This window comes from Sceloporus undulatus, chromosome 1 (genome assembly GCF_019175285.1).
Source record: "Sceloporus undulatus isolate JIND9_A2432 ecotype Alabama chromosome 1, SceUnd_v1.1, whole genome shotgun sequence".
Lineage (NCBI taxonomy): Eukaryota > Metazoa > Chordata > Lepidosauria > Squamata > Phrynosomatidae > Sceloporus > Sceloporus undulatus.
In genome coordinates, this window is record NC_056522.1 from 181980254 (window position 1) to 182002993 (window position 22740).

Consider the following 22740-nt stretch of genomic DNA (forward strand, 5'->3'; position numbering starts at 1 on the left):
AAAGTGGTCTCAAACTGGATTATTTCTGCAGTGTGTAGTCACACTCTCTCAGCCTCAAAGGAAAGCAAGGGCAAGCTCCCTTTGAATCAACCTTGTCAAGGAAGACCCCATGACGGATTCGCACTTTAGGGTCGGAAATGACTTAAAGGCACGCAGCAACAACAAGCAACACAATCTCTATGGAGATTCCATCAAGAGGAGGAGGAACTGTTCCTCCACTCTGGTGGCCAACGGGAGCCGGAAGTGTAGGTGAGTGCGGGACTCTTCCTGCACTTTCCCCCTTTGGCCTCTTAGAGCGCGCGCGGGGCTTGGTGACGTCATGGGCAGGCGCCAGAGGCGCCCTTGTGACGCGTTAAGAACGCGACCCGGTTCCATTGGGGGTTGCCCCTGGCAACGGCGGTGGGAGGAGCCTAGGTGGGCCATGATGGAGGAGAAAATGGCGGCGGTAGCGGCGGCGCGGCCAGGGTAGTCCTCCTCCTCCTCCTCCGCCCCAGGAATGGCGACCCCAGGGCCTCCAGGCTCAGCCCCGGCGGTGTTGCGCGGATGAGCCTTGCCTGGCCATCGCGGGAGGGGCGGGGGCGATGCGGCGGGTGGGTATTCTGTCCCTCCTCCTCCTCCTCCTCCTCCTCTTCGCTCTGGCGCCGCAACCAACTACAGTTCCCAGGATTCCACAGCAACGCAGTCATGGCAGTGTGTCAGGTTTCTGCAGTGTAGAGGCAGCCTTCGGAGCTCCCTCGCCCTTGACGGGGACGGGGCTCATCCCGGCTGGAGCAGCCTCCGCCTTCATGACGGTTGTTAGGGTTGCTTTTTTTAAACACAACACACACACATTGTGTATCTATGGGAGCAAGGCTGAAGCTGTGTCGAAGTAGGATGGCCTGTGGTGTGCATGTAATACACACACACACACATATATATGTGTGTGTGAATATACTGTACAGTATGTATGTGTGTATATTGTGTATATATTTGTACATACAGTATATATATATATATACACACACATCTATATGTGTGTTTGTGTATAAATGTGTGTATAATAAATTTATGCAGTATAAGCTGTTCTGCTGTGACACAGTTTCAATCTTGCACACATTTTAAATTTAGATTTCAAAGACATAGCCATATTAGTCTGGAAAGTCCGTTTGCAAAGGGGTCTCGCAGTACCTTTGAGACTCACTGAAAGAGGAAGTTGGTAGTAACAGTGGGGCCTCGTTATCCATGGACTTGCCGTCCGCAAATTTAAGCATCCATGGTCGACAAGTCCCCCTTGTCCCCAGTGGCAGCACATGCACATGGCCACGCAGCCATTGGGGAGAACAGGACTTGAGCTCTCACAGATGTTGATACCTGCAGTAGGAACAGATCTCCCACAGATCTCAGTGGGTGAGCTTTTGTAGAATTGAGCCTCCTTCCTCAGATGCATGTTGATTACACTGTACGGCTTTCAAGAAGAAAATCAGCACATTGAGATATGGTGCTGGAGAAGAGGTTAGAATCATACTTTTACCGTGTAAGGATGTGAGAGCTGGACAGTTAAGAAAGAAGATAGGAAGAAAATTAGTTCAGTGAGGTCTAGTGCTGAAGAAGAGTGTTGAGGATCCCATGGACAGCCAAAAAGACAAACAAATGGGTACTGGAGCAGATCAAGCCAGAAATCACCTTGAAAGCCACTGAACTGAAGCTGTTGTACTTCAGACACATGAGAAAGCCGACTCACTGGAAAAACAATAATGCTAGGAAAGGTAGAGGGAAATAGAAAGAGAGCAAGGAAGGCTACATGTCAGATGGATAGACTCTATTAGGGAGGTCATGGGTATGGGTTTGCAGGACCTAAGTAGAGCAGTGGAGGACAGGGAGTCTTGGAGATGTCTCATCCTCAGGGTCACCATGAGTTGAGATTGGCATGAGGACGGTTAACAGGAAGAAACAACAACAAACAGTTTTGCATCTGAAGGAAGTAGGCTTGAGTTTACAAAAGCTCATGCTGTCAGTTTCTTTCATTTTGTCTCAAAGCTGCTACAGAATCCTGTTACATTTTAAACATATTATTTCCTTGATTTCGCTGTCAGCATTTAATCTATTACGTTCTGTTTAGTTTTTTCTTTTCCTTGCATCCTTCAATTCTACGTTGATGGCCTACTAACCATGCTCATATTTCTTAAATCCTCTAGCCATCATGCAGATTTGCATAAAGTATTCCTCTCATTTAGACAACTGACAAAATATGCAGTATTGTTGTACTTAGTGAAATGCAAAGTGTTAAAAAGGCATATATATATATATATATATATATATAGCATAAAATATCAGATTCAGGGAGTATCTCATCTCATAAATCTATGTGTACCTTCTGTTGAATTTCTGTATATTTTATGTGTGTATGTGAGTGTCATCTTTGTATATATCAAAATTTTGTTAATTTTAGTTCACAAAGGAATACCTGCTTCTCATCTAGAATTTTCCTTCCTATTTCTGCTCATTTGATTTGGATTAAGGGTGTAGCCACACTGCAGAAGTCAGTCAGTTTGACACCAATTTAACTGCCATCACTCTATCCTATAAAATCTCGGGATCTGTAGTTTGGTGAGGCTCTCTGAGAGACCAGGTTGGATACCTCACCAAACTACAAAGCCCAGGATTTTGTGGGATAGAACTGCAAAACAAGACTGTTTTCACAATTTGTAGAGTTTAGATACTTCCAGATTGTCAAGAAATAATGCAATAGGTTGAAAGGTGCTATTCAGCAATTTTAGCATCCTTTAAAAAGAAATTGTGATTGAAAATGGAATGGTAGGAAGACATGGAGTGTGTCCAAAGGAGGGTGACTAAAATGGTGAAGGGTCTGGAAACCTTGCCCTATGAGGAACGACTCAGGGAGCTGGAGATGTTTAGCCTGGAGAAAAGAAGGTTAAGAGGTGATATGATAGCTCTATTTAAATATTTGAAGGGATGTCTTATTGAGGAGGGAGCAAGCTTGTTTTCTGCTGCTCCAGAGACTAGGACCCGGAGCAATGGATGCAAGCTGCAGGAAAAGAGATTCCACCTCAACATTAGGAGGAACTTCCTGACAGTAAGGGCTGTTCGACAGTGGAACAAACTCCCTCGGAGTGTAGTGGAGGCTCCCTCCTTGGAGGTCTTTAAACAGAGGCTGGATGGCCATCTGTCGGGGATGCTTTGATTTGGATTTCCTGCATGGCAGGGGGTTGGTCTCTTCCAACTCTATGATTCTATGATTCTATGGCAGGTTTAGAACAAACTTTGCCTGGAATGACTGATTTTTGGAGTACAGAAGATACTAAGTAGGAGCCACAATGAAACGTTGGGAGTATATTTCTAGCGCTTAGAAAGGAAGGCTTCTGCTAACTTGGAACAGTAACCTTAATCATGCTTTGCCAGAGATTTGGTGTTTCGTGGGAGAGAAGAATCCTATATTTAGGTGGCTGTCTTATTTCCAAACTGATAAGATAGCAACCCAGTCACCTTTCCTCATCTAGGGAAGGCTTATGCTTTCTTGGTAAACTACATCTTCTTCCTAGATGTTAATGTAAAAACAAAAACCCTTTTTTCATAATGTCTTTTCTAGGACAGCTGAGATGTTACAGAAGTAGTGCATAAGTGACACAAGCTTTCAGTTCTCCAAAACATTTTATTGGGCACAGTGGTACAAAAAACAGGGGGAAGAAACAAATAGTACAAAATATATTGATCGTTGTGTGTCTTTGTAGCTGGAAGACAGGGAGTGCAGGTACAGTGAGGAAAAGAGGGTTTGAGGTACTGTATTTAGCTTCCTGGGATGCACCGTTAATGGTGAATCATCAATGTTAGTCCTCAAGGGGTTTTGTGGAGCCTTAAAAAAAAAGAAGTTTGTTTCCTAATCTTTCTATTCAGATTTAAAAGCCATCCTATTTAGTACAATATACAGTTGGCCCTTCATATCCACAGATTGTTTTTTAAATCCACAGATTCGTGCATCCGTGGCTTGAATTATATATAAGCAAACCTTGATTTTGCCATTTTATATGAATCACACCATTTTACTATCCATTGAATTTTATGGGATTATAGTATCTATGGTGGGTTCTAGAGCAAGGGCCCACTGTACATGTAAATGAAGACTACTGTACAGTTTTGTTGAATATGTAGTCCATTATTTGTACCATATTGCTCTTGGTTTTGATTTTGGTATGGGGCAGAGGAAGAAGCACATTACAGCCACTAATAATCTATAATTATGTAATTTTGCTTAATACATTGGGCGTGGTTTTAAATTGCATAAAATTAACTTGCTTGAAGTTTTCCCCTCATTATTATTTTTAAAAAGTATAATATATGCATATTATTTTGCTTTCAGGAAGTGTTGTTCCCTTCTCCTTTTGTCTTTGGATGGAAGCATGCTCCCTTCCACAGAAGATGGTAACCTTGAACTATGATCATGGAAAAGGGAATAAGCTCTGTAGAAGTTCTTCCCTCCAGATCTTCTCCCACCGCTGCAGTAAGGGTGACGGTGAATGAACATGAAGCGAAGCAAGCTCAGAAAGTGAAACAAGTGGGATTTGTACTTGTACATGCAGGTATAGACTCATCTTAATCAACAGAAAGGTGGGGTGTTCTAGAACATACTACAGGTTGAATCTCCCTTAACCAAAATGCTTGGGACCAGTGCTTTGGATTTCCCATTTTTTTCAGATTTTGGAATATTTTCATATGCATACATAATGAGATATTTTGGAAATGAGAACTAAGTCTAAACATGAAATTAATTTATATTTTGTATAACCTTATACACATAACATGAAGGCAATTTTACACAAAATATTTTAAATGATTCTTGGTATGAAACAAATTTTGTGTACACAAAACCATCAGAAAGCAAAGGTGTCATTATCTCCGCCACCCATGTGGACAAGTTTGGATTTTGTAGTACTTCAGATTTCTGTATTCTGGATAAGGGATACTCAATCTGTGTATGATACTTTGAGGAGCATGTTGGATGTAGATGCTAGGAAGAAATGAATAAGCAAGTACCTTGTGGCACATTTCCTCTGTAGAATTGCACTGGGCTATGGGCTTGAATTCTAGTGGTCTTCTTTGTATATCTTCATCATCCTTATTCTTTTTATCCTAGTCCTCATAGAGTAGGTGGTGTAAGACGCAGATATTTGCAGGAGACAATTGTGCAGGAGACATCTCATTTTAAGACTTACATCCTTTCCTCTTTTGAAAAGTGACTTTCTGAGTTCTTGCTGGTTGGTTCTACCTCTCTGGATTGACCATGTTGCTTTTGACAAAAGGTGAAAATGGGGGGATTCATTTCTTTTGAGGACTAGATTCTCGTGGGGTCGTCTTAGAGCTACATGCCTTTGATGGGCAGAGCTGGAGCCAAAAGTGGGCAAGGATGCTCCCTCTTTCTCTTAGTACAGTCTTTCTCCATCTTCTTCCCTACACAGCAAGATTTTAGGAGGACAGGTTGGTCTTGCCAGAGAGCATTTCACATTGGGCAGATTTGTTTGAAATTAGTCTGAAGGCTGTAGGTTGCTCATTCTTAAACTATGGCATTGACGTGATCGCCAAAACAGTAACAAACTTAGTAAATTTCCCAGCTTCTTGTCATATGTATTATTATTATTATTATTATTATTATTATTAATATTATTAAACTTTATTTCTAGAGCACTGTAATTATATATGTATTTAATTAACTTAATTAAATTTAAGATACTAGCTTAAATTTAATAAATCTAAAGTCTTGTTTCATGATCTTTAAGTTTTAGAACTATCTAGTTACTCTGGTTTGGCAAAATTTTTAGCTATTCCTTTTGCAGAAAACTAAGCATAAGGTGTGTAAATAACCTGCTGTTCTACTATCAGTTTTGGAAATATAAAGCATTTTGCAGTATAAGGTGAATTACTGTAGATGTGAAAAACTTCAGTTGGTTGGTTTGTTGTAAAGCAGTGGAAGCAAGAGTGGGAGTTACAATTTGGGAAACAAATGCTCTGGATATATGCAAACTGGCATATATAGAATGACCTGCCACTTTCTGTTGTGAAGAAGCAAACATCGCAGTGAATATTAGGCCTAAAATATCTACCATGCAGTAGGGTAATCCATCATGTGCAAGTGCTGTTTTCTTATTTTTAGGCATGGATAAAAAATAATTCCATGCAATTATGAAAATCCATTAGCAGTGTTGTGTAGTGGTCTGAGTGTTGAAAAAGGATTGTGGGAGACTCAGGCTCAGATCACTCAGTCAAGGTAATTCACTGGGTGGACTTGGGCAAATTGCACTTTCTCTGCCTTAAAAGAAGCCAGTCGGAAACCTCTGAATAAAGCTTGCCAAGAAAACCTTAGGAGAGTTGCCATATGTTGGAGTTGACTTGACAGCACATAACAACAGAAATAGCCCCATGAATTCAGAGCTCTAAATTTCAGGTTGGATGTTTTGTGTAATCCTTTTAATTTGACGTGCACCCGGGGTTAGACTGAATAAAGTAATGTACAGTTGTGATCCACAAGAAATTCATGTAGGTGTACATCAGCCCACACCACTCTGTAAAAGACAAAATGTTTTGTTCAGAAAGTGAGAGTATGAAACCCATGGAGACAAATTCCAGATCACCCCGTACTCTGGATGTTGATAGACCTTTATCTCTATGTTATACAATAGAAATTTGAGTTTTTCAAAGAACAAAATATTGTCAGCAGCATGTATGGAGAAGGCTTTAATTTAGAGGAGGGAATGTTTAGCCTTCTGTAACAGATGATGTTGAGCTGCAACTCCCTTTAACCCTGGCCAGTATAAACCAATAGTGAGTAATGCTGGGACTCCTCTTTCACAAGGTCTGGAGGACAGCACAATGCCCCCCCTCCTTCTAATAAGATGGTTGTGGGTTTACAAACTTCTTATAGAGAGTACCTTTGTGCTGTTCTGTGTTTTAGGGAAAGCCTAATTCTGTTAACTTTGTTTTTATGTACTTGACCCAATTTCCTTCCCACTATCCCAAACCCCAAATGTTCCTGATATTAGGTGCAGGGTATCATTCTGAATCCAAAGCCAAAGAATATAAGCATGTGTGCAAAAGAGCCTGCCGGAAGGTAAGAGGTGGTCAGTTTAAAAATTCTTTCAGTTTACTTGTAATTATCAGAAATGTTTGGGTTTTTTAAAAAAAGAAAAAAGGTGATTTTCAAGCTTGACAAGGACTGTATTTAATTTTTGGAGACACACAAACATTTCTTCCCAGAGTGGAGAAATTATAATACAGGTTGAGTATCCCTTATCTGAAAACCTGAAATTTGAAATATTCAAAAATCCAAAATTGTCCACAAGGATTGGCTGAGATAGTGACACTTTTCCTTTCTGATGATTGAGAGTATACAAACTTTGTTTCGTGCACAAAATTATTAAAAACATTGTTTATAAAACTACCTTCAAGTGATGTGTATAAAGTGCATGAGAAGCATAAAATAATTTTGTGTTTAGACCTGAGTCCCATCTCCAAGGTCCCTCATTATATGTACGTAAGTCTTCCAGAATTTTTAAAAAGTCCAAAACACATCTGGTCCCAAGCATTTTGGATAAGGGAGACTCAACCTGTAGATATCTGATTAATTTAAAAAAAAAGTGACAAATTTGTGTGTGTGTATGCATAAGAATGCTAATTTAAACAATTTTAAATGACATTATATTTTAGTGACTTGCCCTTTTAACTAAAATTCCTGAGGAAATTGTCATTTTGTGCTAAACAAATAAATGAAATATTGGTGCTACTTGGTGTAATATTTCACTTGAAAATTGTAGGTGAGTGTGATAGGACTGTTCAGCCATCTTCTTCAGTTCCTGGAAGTGTCTTATTTTTTTCTACTCTTTTATCTCAGTTATACAAGATGGTTTTTAATAACCTTTGGAGTTGTGCTTTTAATTACAACTCTGTTTAGATTGGAAATCCTACACAAATTTAGCTGGGACTAAAGCATGTTGAACTCAGGCTGCACACTACAGAAATAATCCAGTTTGACACCACTTTAACTTCCAAGGCCAAATGCTCTGGAATCTTGAGATTTGTAGTCTGTTGTGGCACCAGAGCTCTCTGACAGAGAAGGCTTAATGTCTCATAAAAGGACAGTATACAGAATTCCATAGCTTTGAGCCATGGAAACTGTGTTAAATCCCTTATCTGGTGTAGATGGCATTGCATTAAATAGTGAACTGTGTTTCAGCTACATACAGTGGGCCCCTTGGTATCCGTGGGGGATCTGTTCTCCCTCCCCCCCAAAAATCTGTGGATGCTCAAATCCCATAGTGTGGCTATGCCACCATTGGAGACAATAGGACTTTACCCCCCTCACCCCTCAGCTTCCTGGAGCCCGGGGTTTCTCCAGCCCCCCAGAATGGAGGGGTTTTGGCTGTACCAGGGATGGGAGTCTCCCAGACAAGAGCCTCCTCCTCCTCTGATTTTTCCTATTCTTCCTGCCACTGCACCCGCCATGCAGTTGCAGCCACTTTTTTTCCTCCTCCTCCTCTTCTTCTTTCCTCTTCCTCCTTTTTCCCTCAACCATTGCTGCAGCCATTTCTTCCTTCCTTCCTTCCTTCCTTCCTTCCTTCCTTCCTTCCTTCCTTCCTCCTCCTCTTCTTTCCTTCCTCCTCCTCCTCCTCTTTCCCTCTGGTTGCCACCCCAGCCAGTATTCCTTCATTCTCCTCTTCCTCCTCCTTTTTATCCTTGGCTACGGCCGTGTTCCGCCTCTTCTTCCTTCCTTCTTCCCTCTACTGCTCTGCCGCCTCCCCCCTATGGGCTTCCCATCTGTGGATGTTTAAATCTGCAGATGGCAAGTCCACGTATACAGAGGGCCCATTGTAATTGTTCTACTTTTTAGATCTGTGTTTCTACCACAATGGTCTCATCACCACCTACTTTTTTATTTAGAATAGGGAGGGTGAGTTTAGCATTTCCAAATGTTGTATTCCACCTTAAGCAGTATATACAGAGATCTTGTAGCATCTTTGAGACTAACTGAAAGAAAGAAGTTGGCAGCATGAGCTTTCGTAGACTTCAGTCTACTTCCTCCGAAGCATCTCAAGTTAGTCTCAAAGATGCTATAAGATCTCTCTACATACTCATTCTACAGATTAACACAGCTATGTCTTTGAATTCCAGTTTAAGCAAGGTATCAGGAATCATGATAATCGTCATTCATGGTCCAGCAACATCTGGGGACTATAGTTTATCCACCCAGTTCCAAACTGCTTTGACATAGGCATAAAAATGCTTCTGTGCTTTAAGTGAAGGTCTTGTTTTGTTTTTGGCATGGGCTGTTTTGAATCTTCTTGAGAGAAGAAATTCCTAAACTAAGGAGTAATAATTGAGAATGACAGATTGTGGGACCTGGTCAGGAAGACAATTTCAGTCTGTAGCAGTCACAGTAGGATATAAAATATGAGGTGGTCATCACATCATTCAAATTATTATAGATTACAGTTGTCTTCAGTGGTACAGGAATGCAGTGTAATTGATGGGACAATATCCCCCTCATCAAATATCTTGTTTAGTTTTGACTTCTTTCCTTGGAATTTCATTGGGCTCTTTTTTAAGTAGCTCAAACAAGTGTCCAAATGGAAAATTGTATACAAACAGTATAACACTTCCTCCCCCCACAGTTGTGATGTTATGTTAATTCACTGTATTCACTGAGAAAATCTGTTCCCGTAACTAGTGGTTCACTGCAAGGCCTGAATTCTGTTGACTCATTGGAGTTTACAGAATTGTTTGCTCACTATTCAGTAATTGAATGAGTGAGTCTACTATAATTGATACTACTAGTAGGATTCAGATTTAAATTCAGATCTTAGGGAGCTCTGATAACCTTTAGGGCTGAAAGGCGGGGTATAAATACCATAAATAAATAAATAAATAACCCTAATTGATCTATAATGAGAAAATAATTTTCTGCTTTGCTACCCGTTGCATGCAGTGAAAAGAAAAATGTTTCTAGTTGTCTGTTCTTATAGTGTAGCATCGGTGTCTTCATGTAGCAGACTGTTTTAATGTGTGAGTTAGCAGTTATAATATAGTTGGAATTCTCAGTTTGTATAGTTCATGATTTGGAAGTTCATTCATTCTTAGAGCCGTCCCTACATATTTCAGGAAACTACTTTGAAAAACATCTGTTTCAGGACCAGCATTATAGTACTCACTAGGTTATAATTCACAAGGTTATATTATATAGAAGATTTAGTATGTGAGAAATTAAGAGACAAAATTTTATACCTTAAAAATTCTGTCTTCTAGGCAATTGAAAAGCTACAGGCTGGGGCTCTTGTAACAGATGCAGTGACTGCAGCGCTAGTTGAACTAGAGGTACTTATATTTATTCAGGCATTCATTCATTTGGTTGCAGTTTGTTAACCACCTTTTTCTATTCCTCCTGTCCTGTATTACATGCATTTACCTTGGGAACCTATACATATGTAAGAGGATGTATATCTATTTTACTATAATGCTGGGACTCTTCATTTTCTTACTGTTTATTATTGCTACAGGTTTATTTTCTTGTGGAAGGTGTTTGGCAGATCACTCTGAGCACATTTTACCTTTTAACTTTCCCTTAGAGGTTAGGGTTTTCTTCTTCTTTTATGTATACTTTCAGCCTGACTGGAGACGCAACAGTAATTTTATGAGCTCAAGGGATCTTGTCGTGGCAAAACACTGCATTGACCCTTGAATTAACAATAGGTAACTAGCTTTGTTAAAGAGGGGAGGGTTTATAATAGTAAATTAAGTATTTTAAAATATATATATATAGTTGAATGTCACTTTGATTATTAATGCCTTCCAGGTCACTCAGAAATACTAGTAGGTAACAGGACTGGAACTAGAACTGTCCCATGGATTTCTGTGTTGTATTTGAAAGTGTAAATGAATTAATGGGCGCAAATGATTTGAGAGTCCTTATAATGTTGTAGGCCAAAAACAGAAAATTAGTTACACCCTAATCTAGTGACTTCTGAGGTCAATACTTAGCCATTTAACTGTAGTTTAGCAGGAGGTTTAAGTACTTTCCGATTCCTAAAAATTCCAAATAAAACAATTTTAGAAATTTATTGTTAAAATGCTCGGCAAAAGTTTGGCTAAAATTTGTGTATGAAAAAGAGATGTTTATGCAAGGTAGAATAAGTGACTGACAGTCCAACTTAATTTCTCTCCCCAGCCATCGTTGCCCCCTTTTGTTGTTCTTGGTCTTTGCTTTCTTGCTTTCTTCATCTTTTGGAAATTTTGCTATTGCTTTATGTGCTGTCTTGGTATGTGGTCCCACATCCTTCCTTCAGTTGTAGTTCACCCTTGTGACCATGTCTGTTAGGGGGAAGCAGTGACTGCATATATCTTTGTGGGCCTAGTGATCAGCAGACCTAAAGAAAGGGCTTTGCTGCACATTCCTAGTGATATCAAAATTTCCCCGTCCCCCTCACCCCCAGGTGTCTTAGAGATTTTAACTTATAGGCAGTTGTAATATTTTAAAATGTGCACCATGACTCAGCTTGCCCTTTAGTTGCCTGAATTTTCAGCCATCCAGATATGGGAAGAGGATTAGTTTATGGCTGCTCATCTCCCAAGGGCCTTAGTTCTGTGTTTGTTAATTCTTTTCTTTGCTGATATTCTCTGGGGTGTATGTGTTTTCCATTTTTCTAGTTCTCTTCCCAGTCATAGACTCACTAAACACTGTCTTTTATTTTCCAGTTCCTCTCACCTTTCTGATGATTCTTTTGTTTCGGCTGTTGACAGAAGTTATAATTATTGTAATTAGCGGTAATCATATACTTACAAAAACTTCAAAAAGCAGAGAGGTTGTGACTTGGACAAGGGGATTTTGGTCAGTGAGATTCTGCTCCAGCTCTTATCACTCCATTCACTATTCAACTCTCATAATAATGGTGGCAACAATCCAAGCGTATGGTCTGAAAGCACATGAAAGACTTATACTAAAGCAAAACCAAGCCTGTCTGTGCCTTAGTGGATACCACTTAGGAAACCTCTAGTGCTGTTGTGAAAGAAAGATGAGCTATAAATTAAATAATAGGTATCTCTGCTTTTTAGACTGATAGTAGTGGGAAGGAGGGGGATAGAGACATCATGGGGATGTTGGCTTAAGGAATAGATATAGACTTACACTGAAAAGGGGGCACAGGCTGAAGCGTGGTGTTCCAAAAGGGAGTAGCATGAAGAGGTCCTGGTTTAGGCACTGCATTCTTTAAACATTGGTTGTAATACCTTTTGGCGTACATATTGTTACTTAGTATAAACCTTTGAGCCACAAATAGAATAATGTTGACCATTTTATTATGTGTGCATTGCATGTAATGCCTTGGGGGAGTAGGCATCTTTTCAACAGGATACCAGCACATGGCATGTTGCCCCATGATAACGTGAGACAACTTTTTGTATATATAGTCATAATGAGAGGATGAACAATTGTTGGTAGAATTATGTAGTGGTTAACTGGTTTGTTTGTGGCTTTGAATGTGAAATGTGTTTGTTTGGTACAGTCGGCCCATCTTATACATGGATTTTTTATATATGGATTCAAGCATCTATGGTTTGAAAATGTTCCAAAAAAGTATAAATTTCAAATATCAACCCTTGATTTGCCATCTTTTATAAGGAACACCATTTTGCTATGTCATTATATTTAATGGGACTTGAGCATCCACGGATTTTGTTATCCACGCAGGATCTTTGAATCAAACCCCAGCGTAGAACAAGAGTCCACTCTCTTTTATTTGTTTCTTTTTCAATTAAAAAAAAAAAGCTAAAATGACACAACTTGAGCAAAGCACTTCACCTAATAGGACTTCCTCAAACTGAGACTGGGGAAAAATGATCTGCATCAAAAGAAAATCAAGAACAAGAATTAAATACAGTTCTGCCACATATTTCTATTTAGTTAGAGGTTCAGTGCCAAATGGTTTGATAGCCCTAGCTATGTGGTTTGATGAGCCTGCAGCTTGAAACTTCACTGTTCAAAATTAATAATTTAAATTGTGAAAAACAGCAGAATGAAGTCTATCTTCAAAATGAATTCAGGGCCAGAAAAACAGATTTAGAAAGAGCTCAGAGTTTGGAAAAAGACCTAGAGGCATAGTATTGGGACCTGAACAATTCAAATTTCTGCATTCTGAAGTGATCTTAGAATGAATAGAACAGAGTTTACAGTGGGATTGAGGTTGGAGTTCACTCCATTGTAACTGGAACTGTGTTGGTCGATCTCTTGGTGGAATTGAGTCAGGAAAGAATTTTCTCTGGAAGAAAGCAATTTTGGGTACTTTATTTTTTCGGAAAGGTATGGTTTTCCTACCAGCACTAATAAAGTTAATAGGAAAACCATTGCATGCATTGGAACTTTTAAGGAGTCCCATGGTAAGGCTGAAATGTTTGAATGCTTTTATACCCAGGCTTTCAAAGATCAGGTTAACAAAAGCACTTGAATGCAGACATGTTTTGTGTGCGATTAAGATAACCTGGGCTATGTAAGAAAATCTTTTTAAAATCACCCAATTTTGTTTGAAGGATGAGGGAAAGCGAGACAGGGAAAGAGAATAAGCTTTTCCAGGCAGTTGCGTCCTCTCATCTGCTCCCCCAACTTCTTATGGGTTTACCAATTACACAGGATTCCAGCCAGTCCAAGAGGCATCACTTCAAAGACTTGTCAAGGAGCTGGGGTTTCTATTGATCTTTTATGAGCTAACTGACAGTTTGCTCATGATATGCTGTGCTGTTTTTGTTCATTATTATTTTTTTTTGGTATGGAATGAACATACGCTTCATCTGCCAGACAATGTGGATCCACTGAGAGGCAGTTGGCTAGAATGTCTCTGATGCAGAGAGAGCAAAGCCAGGTCAAGATGATGAGCTGCAGTTAATTTTGAATAGCGGCTATATCTCTTAACCTTAAGGCAGTTGATGTTGATAGAAAGTATTTGCCAAAGAGGAGCTTAGTTTAAGTATTTTTCTTTCTTTCAGTGAGAAAAGAAAGTGTGATTGGCATTTGAAAACACTGCATGAAAGAAGCCTCAGCATATGAGAGCTATTTCACAAGCCGGTGCAAACTGCATGTTATCAGTATTAATGCAACCTTCTTCTGCCTACAGCATGCTCAGTAATCTAGGTCAGCAGAGAATTGTAGCATGCATTTCTTTATCTGTACACCTTCTAAGAATGTTTCTGAAGAATAGCGATCCCCTTTGCTTGCTGGCTGCCACACTTGTTTATTTTTATTGAACTGCTTTCTGAACTAAGCTTTGAGGATGGCTGACCGTTTCCCTTAGCTCTCATTAGCTCCTTTTTTTTTCTAAGTGAAGAGAGTGCTATTTTCTTTACAGGATAGTTCTTATATTAACATAGTTGGAATGAATGGGAATTCTCACTTGAAGAACAACAAGGAAGACAGTGGTATGCATGGTTGCTGTAAATGAATAATCAAAATTTAAAACAGCAATTTTATGTTTTAATAAGGGTTTTTTGTTTAGCAGTAATAATCACAGCACATAAATGTGAAATAAATGTCTCAGACCATCCTCTCTCCTAATCTGCATGCATAGTTTGTCCCAAAGTATTAGATGGACATCTTAAATACGCTCCTGAAATTAATCCTTACAAAATACCCTGTCTTGTATTCATTCAGTCTTCTCCGTTCTTGTTATGATTATTAGCAAAGTTTAGAGAAAAATCAATTTTTCCAAAATTTTGCTCTAATTGGATAACTTGAGCTATATGCACAAGATCTGTTAGTCTTTTTGCTGTGCCCTAACACAGTGGAAATAGTGAAGTAGTAAGGGAATCTGTTCGTTGAGTGTAGAAAAGCTGTCTTTCCATGTGCTAGGGAGAAGTAATTTTGATATGTTGCCTGGTTTCTGGACCACTGATTTTACTGATGTGACATTATCTATAGAAAGTACTAATTACTATAGAACAGGTAAGAAAAGAGCAGCCAGAGAAGGAAGGTTAATTTAGCCATTTATTTTTATTTATTTATTTCAAGGATTTATATCCCACCTTTCTCCCATAATGGGAGTACCAAGTGCCTCATCCTGTGTTCTGAATGTTTGAACTATTAAGATTTTGTTTCCAATAACATGGACGTAAAAGGCCATAATGGTCATGGCTTTTTTATTGGGCCTCAAACAACAAGCAAAAATGGAACAATTCTGTATGTTGTAGCAGCTGAGGAAATTTACTTAATGAGTTTTTTAGCACTTGCCTTTTGATCTGATTTGTGCCTTGCTGGCTTTCAGCTAGCTGTGAGATAAGCGTGGAGCCTTTTCATCCTACACATATGGATATCAAATATCAGCCATAGAGGTTCTTTGAGCCTGGATGCTGTTTTGAAGAGAGCTTTGTTACAAGGGCAGATTTATAATACTTGTGTTCTGCAGTTGAGAAACTGAGAGATATTGCAATTTATATGGTGCTATAATGTATTCATGTTGTATAATAGGGTTTTGTGATTGCTAGTGTCTTAAAAGCTCTTCTTTTGATGGCTAATGCTACTTCATTAGTTTTTATTATATGCTCATTATCTCCTGACAGTAAAAGAAAAATGGTAGTTTTACATTCGAACCATTATGATACAATTAGTTACTCTTCTTATACTCCACAAAGGGGATCGTTCCATTCACAAGGAAGTGGGCTTCCTCCATCTAAAAAAAGAGATACGGTGCGCCCTTGCTTTACGTGGGGGATCCATTCTGGATCCCCGTGTAAAGCAAATTCCGCACATGCTTGAACCCCATTTAAATGAATGGGGCTCGTGTACGTGCTGCCTCTTCCTCCCCGCGCGGCTTTAAGTGTATGCGAAAAGCCTCATAAAGTGCGCCCGCGTGTGATGCGGGCGCACTGTATTATAGGTAAGCATGCTTGCTTGTAGTGATTGTACATCAAGTTAGACTATGGCGCTGAACAGACCACCCCTCTTTGTCACGGATTGGGGCTGCGGTGACTACATGCTGTGGCCCCAATCTGGCATTTCTGCGGCACAAAAGGAGCCGCTTTTCACCGCTTCTTTGCTGTTGTACATGTAAGTGCTGCGCCAAAGATGTGGCATGACACCACCCGCCATCTGATCAGGTGGGCGACATGGGGTCAGCATATGGATGGCTGGCGTGTGGACTCCAAGCCTTCCCTCCATCCCGAATCTGGCTCTTTATGCCGATCTGTTGAGGCCCTGTATTATCCTACAAAATCCAATGTGGTTAACAGTTCAATAGCAATAGCAAGTACATTTCTGTACCGCTTATCATTGCACTTAAGCACTCCCTACTAAGCAGTTTACAAAGTGTAAGCTAATTGCCTCCAACAATCTGGGTACGCATTTTAGTGACCTCGGGAGGATGCAAGCCTGAGTCAAGCTTGAGCCCTTTTGCTGGTGTTGAACTCGCAACCTCATGGTTTGTGAGTGAGTGACTGCAGTACAAGCATTTAAGCACTGTGCCACTGGGGCTCAGTCCTGGTTCAGTCATAACATATGGATGAGAAATACTTCTGGGGCCTCTTATTGCTTCCAGAGAGGCTAACAGCAATCCTACCAGTGATGGGGGAGGTCCAAAGATAAATGAATGACCTTAACAAAAGTATGTTTTACTTGCAAGCTTCTTGTGATGTTACTTCCGGTGAATAATTGGAAATAAGAGATTAAAAGATATTTAAAAGTTTGAAGGGATTGTATGGAGTTGAACTTGGCAGTTTGGTTGCCTGTTGCACTGTTTATTTCAGACTAGACATTCCTAGAACTGAGCTGTGTTTTGTGAAGTCGAAGGCTTTCATGGCCGGCATCCACAGTTTTTTTTTTTGGGGGGGGGGGGGGGGGTTGGGCTATGTGGCCATGTTCTAGCACAGTTTCTTCCTGATGTTTCGCCAGCATCTGTGACTGGCATCTTCAGAGAATGTTTGCCTGGAAAGGACATGGCTATATATATTGTGTGGCTATATTGTGTGAGCTGTGTTTTGTTTGCATAGCAAAATGTCCTTATTAATAAGAATACCCTTTAGTCTCAATCCATATTCATAGCACCCTCAGTCTTCCTGATCTTTCATAAATGGTAATATTGCCCTCCCAAAGTTCCTCACCTCTGGAGCCAGCAGTAAGAAATACTACTACTACTACTACTACTACTAATAATAATAATAATAATCCCCATTAATAGGTGATCCATAGGTGCAACCTAGATTGCATCATACTCAAGATTTATGCTGTGTAAGAGCAAACAAAGTTGGTCAAACACTCTCCATATCACCAAAATATTATTCAGCCCGTGGTGAAAGCAAAGCAATATAATCATTTGGCTGTAAAACTCAGCTAGAATGTCAAGAGTTGAGTAATTTTTAAAGATTTTCCAGCGGTGATTGAATGCAGATAGAAAATATTGTGTGATTGTAATACTGCTAATACTTTTGCAAATGCATCTTAAAAGTAAAATATTTTAGAAATGAAATTTTGAGTATTGAGAGAGAGGCTGAGATGTAAGCGCCTGCCTGTATATAGATGAAAGTGGTTTGAATTATCTGTTCTTGCTATTGGAATAAGTCAGTAGTGCCAATTTTCAATCACCAAGCATGATGATGTTTATCTGAAAATTACAGTGTTGGCTGACAAATGTTTTGCATAGATTCTCTTTAACTTTCCCTTCTTATCTGTATAGGTTCATCTTACTGGTTCCTCAGAATAGATTGTGGTTACACTTTTTGTTGTTGTTGCAAACTGGTAAAGAATGTAAAGTAAGACTTTAAAAGGAATATGATCTGTGATAGTTGATGAGACTGAGGAGAGAAGATGAAAAGAGATGACAGTACACATTTTACATGGTAGTTACCAGTTCTTTCAAGCAGATTTGAGACTCCAGTTTTCCTTTTCCTTAATGTTTATATTCTAACTGTAGGCAGCCTGAAAAATTAAAGTCTCAACTTGCCTTATTCCTTCTCATATAATTTATTGTTCTTCTCTTATGTGCCAAATGATTGTGTCTGGAATAAACTAATTATAATTAGATTCCATTGAAATCAATGTGAAAAATATCAGGAACTCAGCTAAGTTTCTTACTGTGATGGAAAATGAATTCAACTAATTTAGTTTGGATTCAGGCCAAAGTGTTTCAAGTACTTGGTTGTAACTTCATAGTATTATCTAATTTGTAGTAGTCCAGATGAGCCAGCATGTTTATTACCTTGAGTGCTGGACTAGGACAGTGGGAGACCATGGTTTGAATCTTTCTCAGCATGGAAACCGCTGGGTGACCTTGTGCAAGTCACATTCTCTCAGCCTCAGAGGAGGGCAGGGGCAAAGCCTTTCTGAACAAATTCTGCCAAGAAAACCACATGATAGATTTGCCTTGAGAGCCACATTGTGCAGTGGTTTGAATATTGGACTATAACTATGATGACCAGGGTTCAAATCCCTGTTTGGCCTTGGAAACCCCAAGCCACACTCTCTCAGCCTCAGGGGAAGTCCATGGCAACCCTCTTCTGAACAAATGTTACCGAGAAACCCCTGTGATAGGTTTGCCTGAGGGTTGCCATAAGTTGGAAATGGCTTGAAGGCACCAGTAACAAAATCAAGTGATCTAGATAATGATGATGAGAGGCTTCCCTTGTATTACAGTACATCAGTAATCTTGGTTGCTTTGTAGTAGTGGGGAATAACATTCTTAACTCCCTATGGGAGCCATTTAGAAGACTTGTTTCTCCAGCCACCTTTAAGAAACACAAACATGTGATATGGCAAAATGGCAATTGAAAGACTTGGGAGAAACCATTTCATTCCTCATTTTCGGGGATGTTATTCCTTAAGCCTCTCGCTTTGGGTATAAATTTCAGCATATTGCATAGCTCCTTTGAAATCTGGACTAAAACCTAGGGTATATTCACTGCTCCTCTGACATGGAAGCCAGCAGCCACTACTGAATTTTATTACTAATATATGGCTATGATGATGATGATGATAATAATAATAATAATAATAATAATAATAATAATAATAATAATAGGTTTTATTTGTAGCCCGCCTTTCCAGTAACCTGATCAAGGCGGCATACATACATAAGGAAAATATAACAATACAAAGTTAAAAACAGAGTTAAAAGACAAAGTCAAATACAAGGGGCAGGCAGTTGGGAAGTCAAAGTACAAATTCCAGGGTCGATGATAAAGGGTAAAGAATAATAAAAAAATCATTTAGGGTGGAAAGGCTTGCAGGAAAAGATATGTTTTCAGATTCTTCTTAAAGAGAACTAGGGATGCAGTGGAGCGGAGCTCGATAGGGAGATTATTCCAAGATTTAGGGGCAGCAACAGAAAAAGCCCTCTGTGGTCCCCGCATATCGCATTTTTGGGACCTCCAGTAATTTCGTCCCAGTTGACCTGAGTGTGCGGGGCGGATTATATGGGGAGAGGCGGTCCTCTAAGTACCCTGGGTCCAAGCCATGTTGACTTACTTCTGTATATAATAAACAGTGGAAATATTTTTTTTCTTCATAGGCACACATTCTGTTCATATTTTATTTATATCATTTTTGCCCTCATTTTATTAGGAAAACAGATGAAATCTTCTGGATGGCTCAGGGACATAATTGTATGTTAGAACTATGTCTAGTTTATCCAATGTAGTCTAGAAATTAATTTGCATCATCCTTCTAGAATTTCCCATCAAAGTACACATTCTTTGCAAATACTTTGGAATTTGCCATTATTCTGCCATGCTGTATTGTTTTGGTTTTAGGCAGGCATTCAAATAGTGTATCCAGAAAGCACCTCATTTCACATGAATTTGTTTTCAAGGCAGATCACTTAGGTGCTACTTCTGCCACTTGTAATTCCTTACATACCTTCTGCATGTGCTCTTTCTTTTTCTTGCACCTCCTTTTTCTCCTTTCATGTAAGGAAGGTTCAGTTACAATTACTAGGCTGAGTGGCATATGGTTGGCAGCCATTTGGCCTAGTAATTGTTATTTGACTACTGTGCTTGATGGATGTTTACCTTGATTCATTTTTCTTTACATTTCTTTGTAGGATTCACCTTTTACGAATGCAGGAATGGGGTCTAATCTAAACCTTTTGGGTGAAATAGAATGTGATGCCAGTATTATGGATGGAAAATCATTAAATTTTGGAGCAGTTGGTGCCCTCAGTGGTATGTTGATCAAGTTCTAAAAGGTGAAATGTTGACATTCATAAAGGTCTTTTAGTATGTAATTAAAGCTATCTTTCCTAACTCAGTGACTTCCACATGTGTTGGATTGCAGCTGCCATAATCTTGAGAGGGCATGGCAAACACAATGGCCAGCTGACTGGGGATGATGCATTTGTCCAACACATCTGTTAATTCGGCAAGGCCACTGTAGTCTGTAAATATTATATTGCAACCAATTAAAACGTTGATTGAAATTACGCATAGTGTTTCAGATCACTTTACTTAAGTATAATGCTGTAAATACATAGAGCAAAAATAAGCACCGTGATTCAGTTCTAGAATTGCTCTCATTTCAGTGGAGTGAATAAGGTGGAAAGCATGTTAGTCAGTATTGGTTTTCAGATTCCCTGTCACCCTGCTTTTCTCTGTACCCTGAAAATCTCCTCCAGAGTTTGGCAGGCCTTTCAGAACAGATTAAGCTATGGCTCTGGCAGGTTGGTGGAGGAATCCTCTCCCCTCCCTTCTTACTAGCCAGAGTGTCCTCCTGAGCAGACCTCTACTTAATAGCATCTTCCAGTAATGGAGTGGGAGGACCCTGGATCCAACCTGCTATCTTTTAGGTGTTGTGCAAAGTGAAACTTTGGCCCCAGCCTTACTGTTCACTTCCTTTGTGATCATTGTTTTGATCTTTGTGGCATTATTCCTCCACACTGTTGACTAGATTTGTATTTCGGGGATTGGAGTACTACCATATTTTCTGTTTCTAAGACAGTATACCATGAAATATGTTCTACAGATGCATAACTAGAACATAGTGTTATCTTAATCACACAGTAAGTAGTCTTACATGCTGTTGAGTGACTTCAGTTTTCTCAAGTCCAGATAAAAATAAAGAGTTTCTCAAGTATTTATGTATAGCATATATAAAGTCTAGCAGAATCTCTTAGGTCACAGTCGTGGGCCTTATTCTGCATAGTACTGTATTTCAGCCTATATTTTGGTATAATTTTATGGTGTAATTTTATTTTTCATTTTCCAGTCAGCCTTTCAGTTGGAACATGAGTCTGCCTTTGATGTTTTTGTTGTAACAGACTAACACAGGTATCCCCTGACAATGTTTTCAAACCATTCTTGTCTTTCAGGAATCAAAAATCCTGTTTCTGTGGCAAATAGATTGTTGTGTGAAGGTCAGAAAGGCAAACTCTCTGCTGGCAGAATTCCACCCTGGTAATTACTTTATTCTGCTTGTTTCTTTGGTGCTGTGATACTTAACAGTGTTTGAATGTGTTCTTGAAAGATCTCTAGTGTTCTTTCATGAACATCAGTAGTAATGTGCTTTTAAGATGTGGACTGGCTTTGCTCCTCAATTCTTGTAACATCTTGTGTTCTTATTATAGCTGCAAATAGAATAGAGTATTAAGGATAAAAGGCCCTCCATTTGAGCTTATTTTTGTGGTTGTTTATATAGATATTTACACTGTAACTAAGCTTTTATTTCTGATGTTTTGTTCTTGAAATATTAAAGTCCCATAAATCAAACCTCAAAGCTAAACATAGCTTGTTGTTGGGTAATCTTACATTTATGCTCTCCTTTTACTTCCAGATTTTTAAAGTTTTAGCATATGCTGTTTTCCTTGAGGAAAATATATTTTCAAGTTGATTTAATATTTGTGGAAAGTTGAGGGTAAGATGAATTATCCTTGTCCTTTGTAATTGTAATGATTTTTAAGTGTGGAGGGGGAAAAGCAAATGTATGAGCATTCATTTCAAATGGGCCAGGGCATAGGATTATCTTAGATTAATAAATAAATGTTCTAGATAATTTATGAGAAGGGGAAGACTTGTAGCTGGCATGTTTTGCCAATGTGTGGGGATTTAATTTCAAGAAGCTTTGTTGACATAATTTTCCTATGCTTTCCAGAAACCTTTAGTAAACTCAGAGGCCCCATACAGACAGGCCAAAAAAGCTGCTTCAGGTCACTTTGGAGGTATGCTGTTTAAATGATGCATGCATCCTAAGAGTCCGGAAGTCACACCAAAGCCATACTCCAGTCGTAAGGATATGATATCCGCCCACCCTTCCTGCCCCAGCTTCTTAATCTGGGCCAGGCCCGATGGTGCTGGGCCTGCATGTCTCCCACCATGGCTGGATGGCACCAGATGGAGGGAGGACTCTGCTTCTTAGAAGGCACTTGGAAGGCAGAGGTCCAAAGTATGGTTGTGTGTGAGAAAAATGTTTGGGGACTGTAAGCTGTCCACACTTTAACCACCTCTGTTTAGACATACACTATCTTTATGTGAATTTGATCAATTTTGCAAACATCAGTCAACTGTGAATTGCTAAAAGACATACAGTAACAAACTCAGAGCTAAATCCAAATCAGGCTTATGTAAAGTAAGGTCATGGATATGAATCGGACTTGTTGGTAGGGTTGCCAGGTTGAAAACTGGAGACAGCTCCTGTACCTTTAATGGTTGCGTTCAATAGGGAATTCCAGCGAGTGTTTCATGTCACACAACCAGGTAACTAGCAGCACTTGCTGAAACTAACTCCTGTTCTTTTGCTTTTAATAG

The 22740-nt window shown here is 39.4% G+C and overlaps 1 protein-coding gene across 5 annotated transcripts in view; it reads left to right on the forward strand.

Moving 5' to 3' along the window:
- Window positions 1-400: 400 nt before the first annotated feature.
- TASP1 (taspase 1) overlaps window positions 401-22740 on the forward strand; it is an 82035-nt gene continuing 59695 nt past the window's right edge. The window contains exons 1-6 of one of the 5 annotated variants that reach the window (XM_042467170.1): window positions 401-590; window positions 4355-4574; window positions 7029-7096; window positions 10285-10353; window positions 20046-20166; window positions 21309-21393. In XM_042467170.1, coding sequence (XP_042323104.1) covers window positions 4430-4574; window positions 7029-7096; window positions 10285-10353; window positions 20046-20166; window positions 21309-21393 — 488 coding nt within the window. In that variant the 5' untranslated portion in view covers window positions 401-590; window positions 4355-4429. Of the gene's footprint in view, window positions 591-4354; window positions 4575-7028; window positions 7097-10284; window positions 10354-20045; window positions 20167-21308; window positions 21394-22740 lie in introns of those variants that run through there. The other 4 variants (XM_042467208.1, XM_042467180.1, XM_042467190.1 and 1 more) reach the window with 4 other exon arrangements.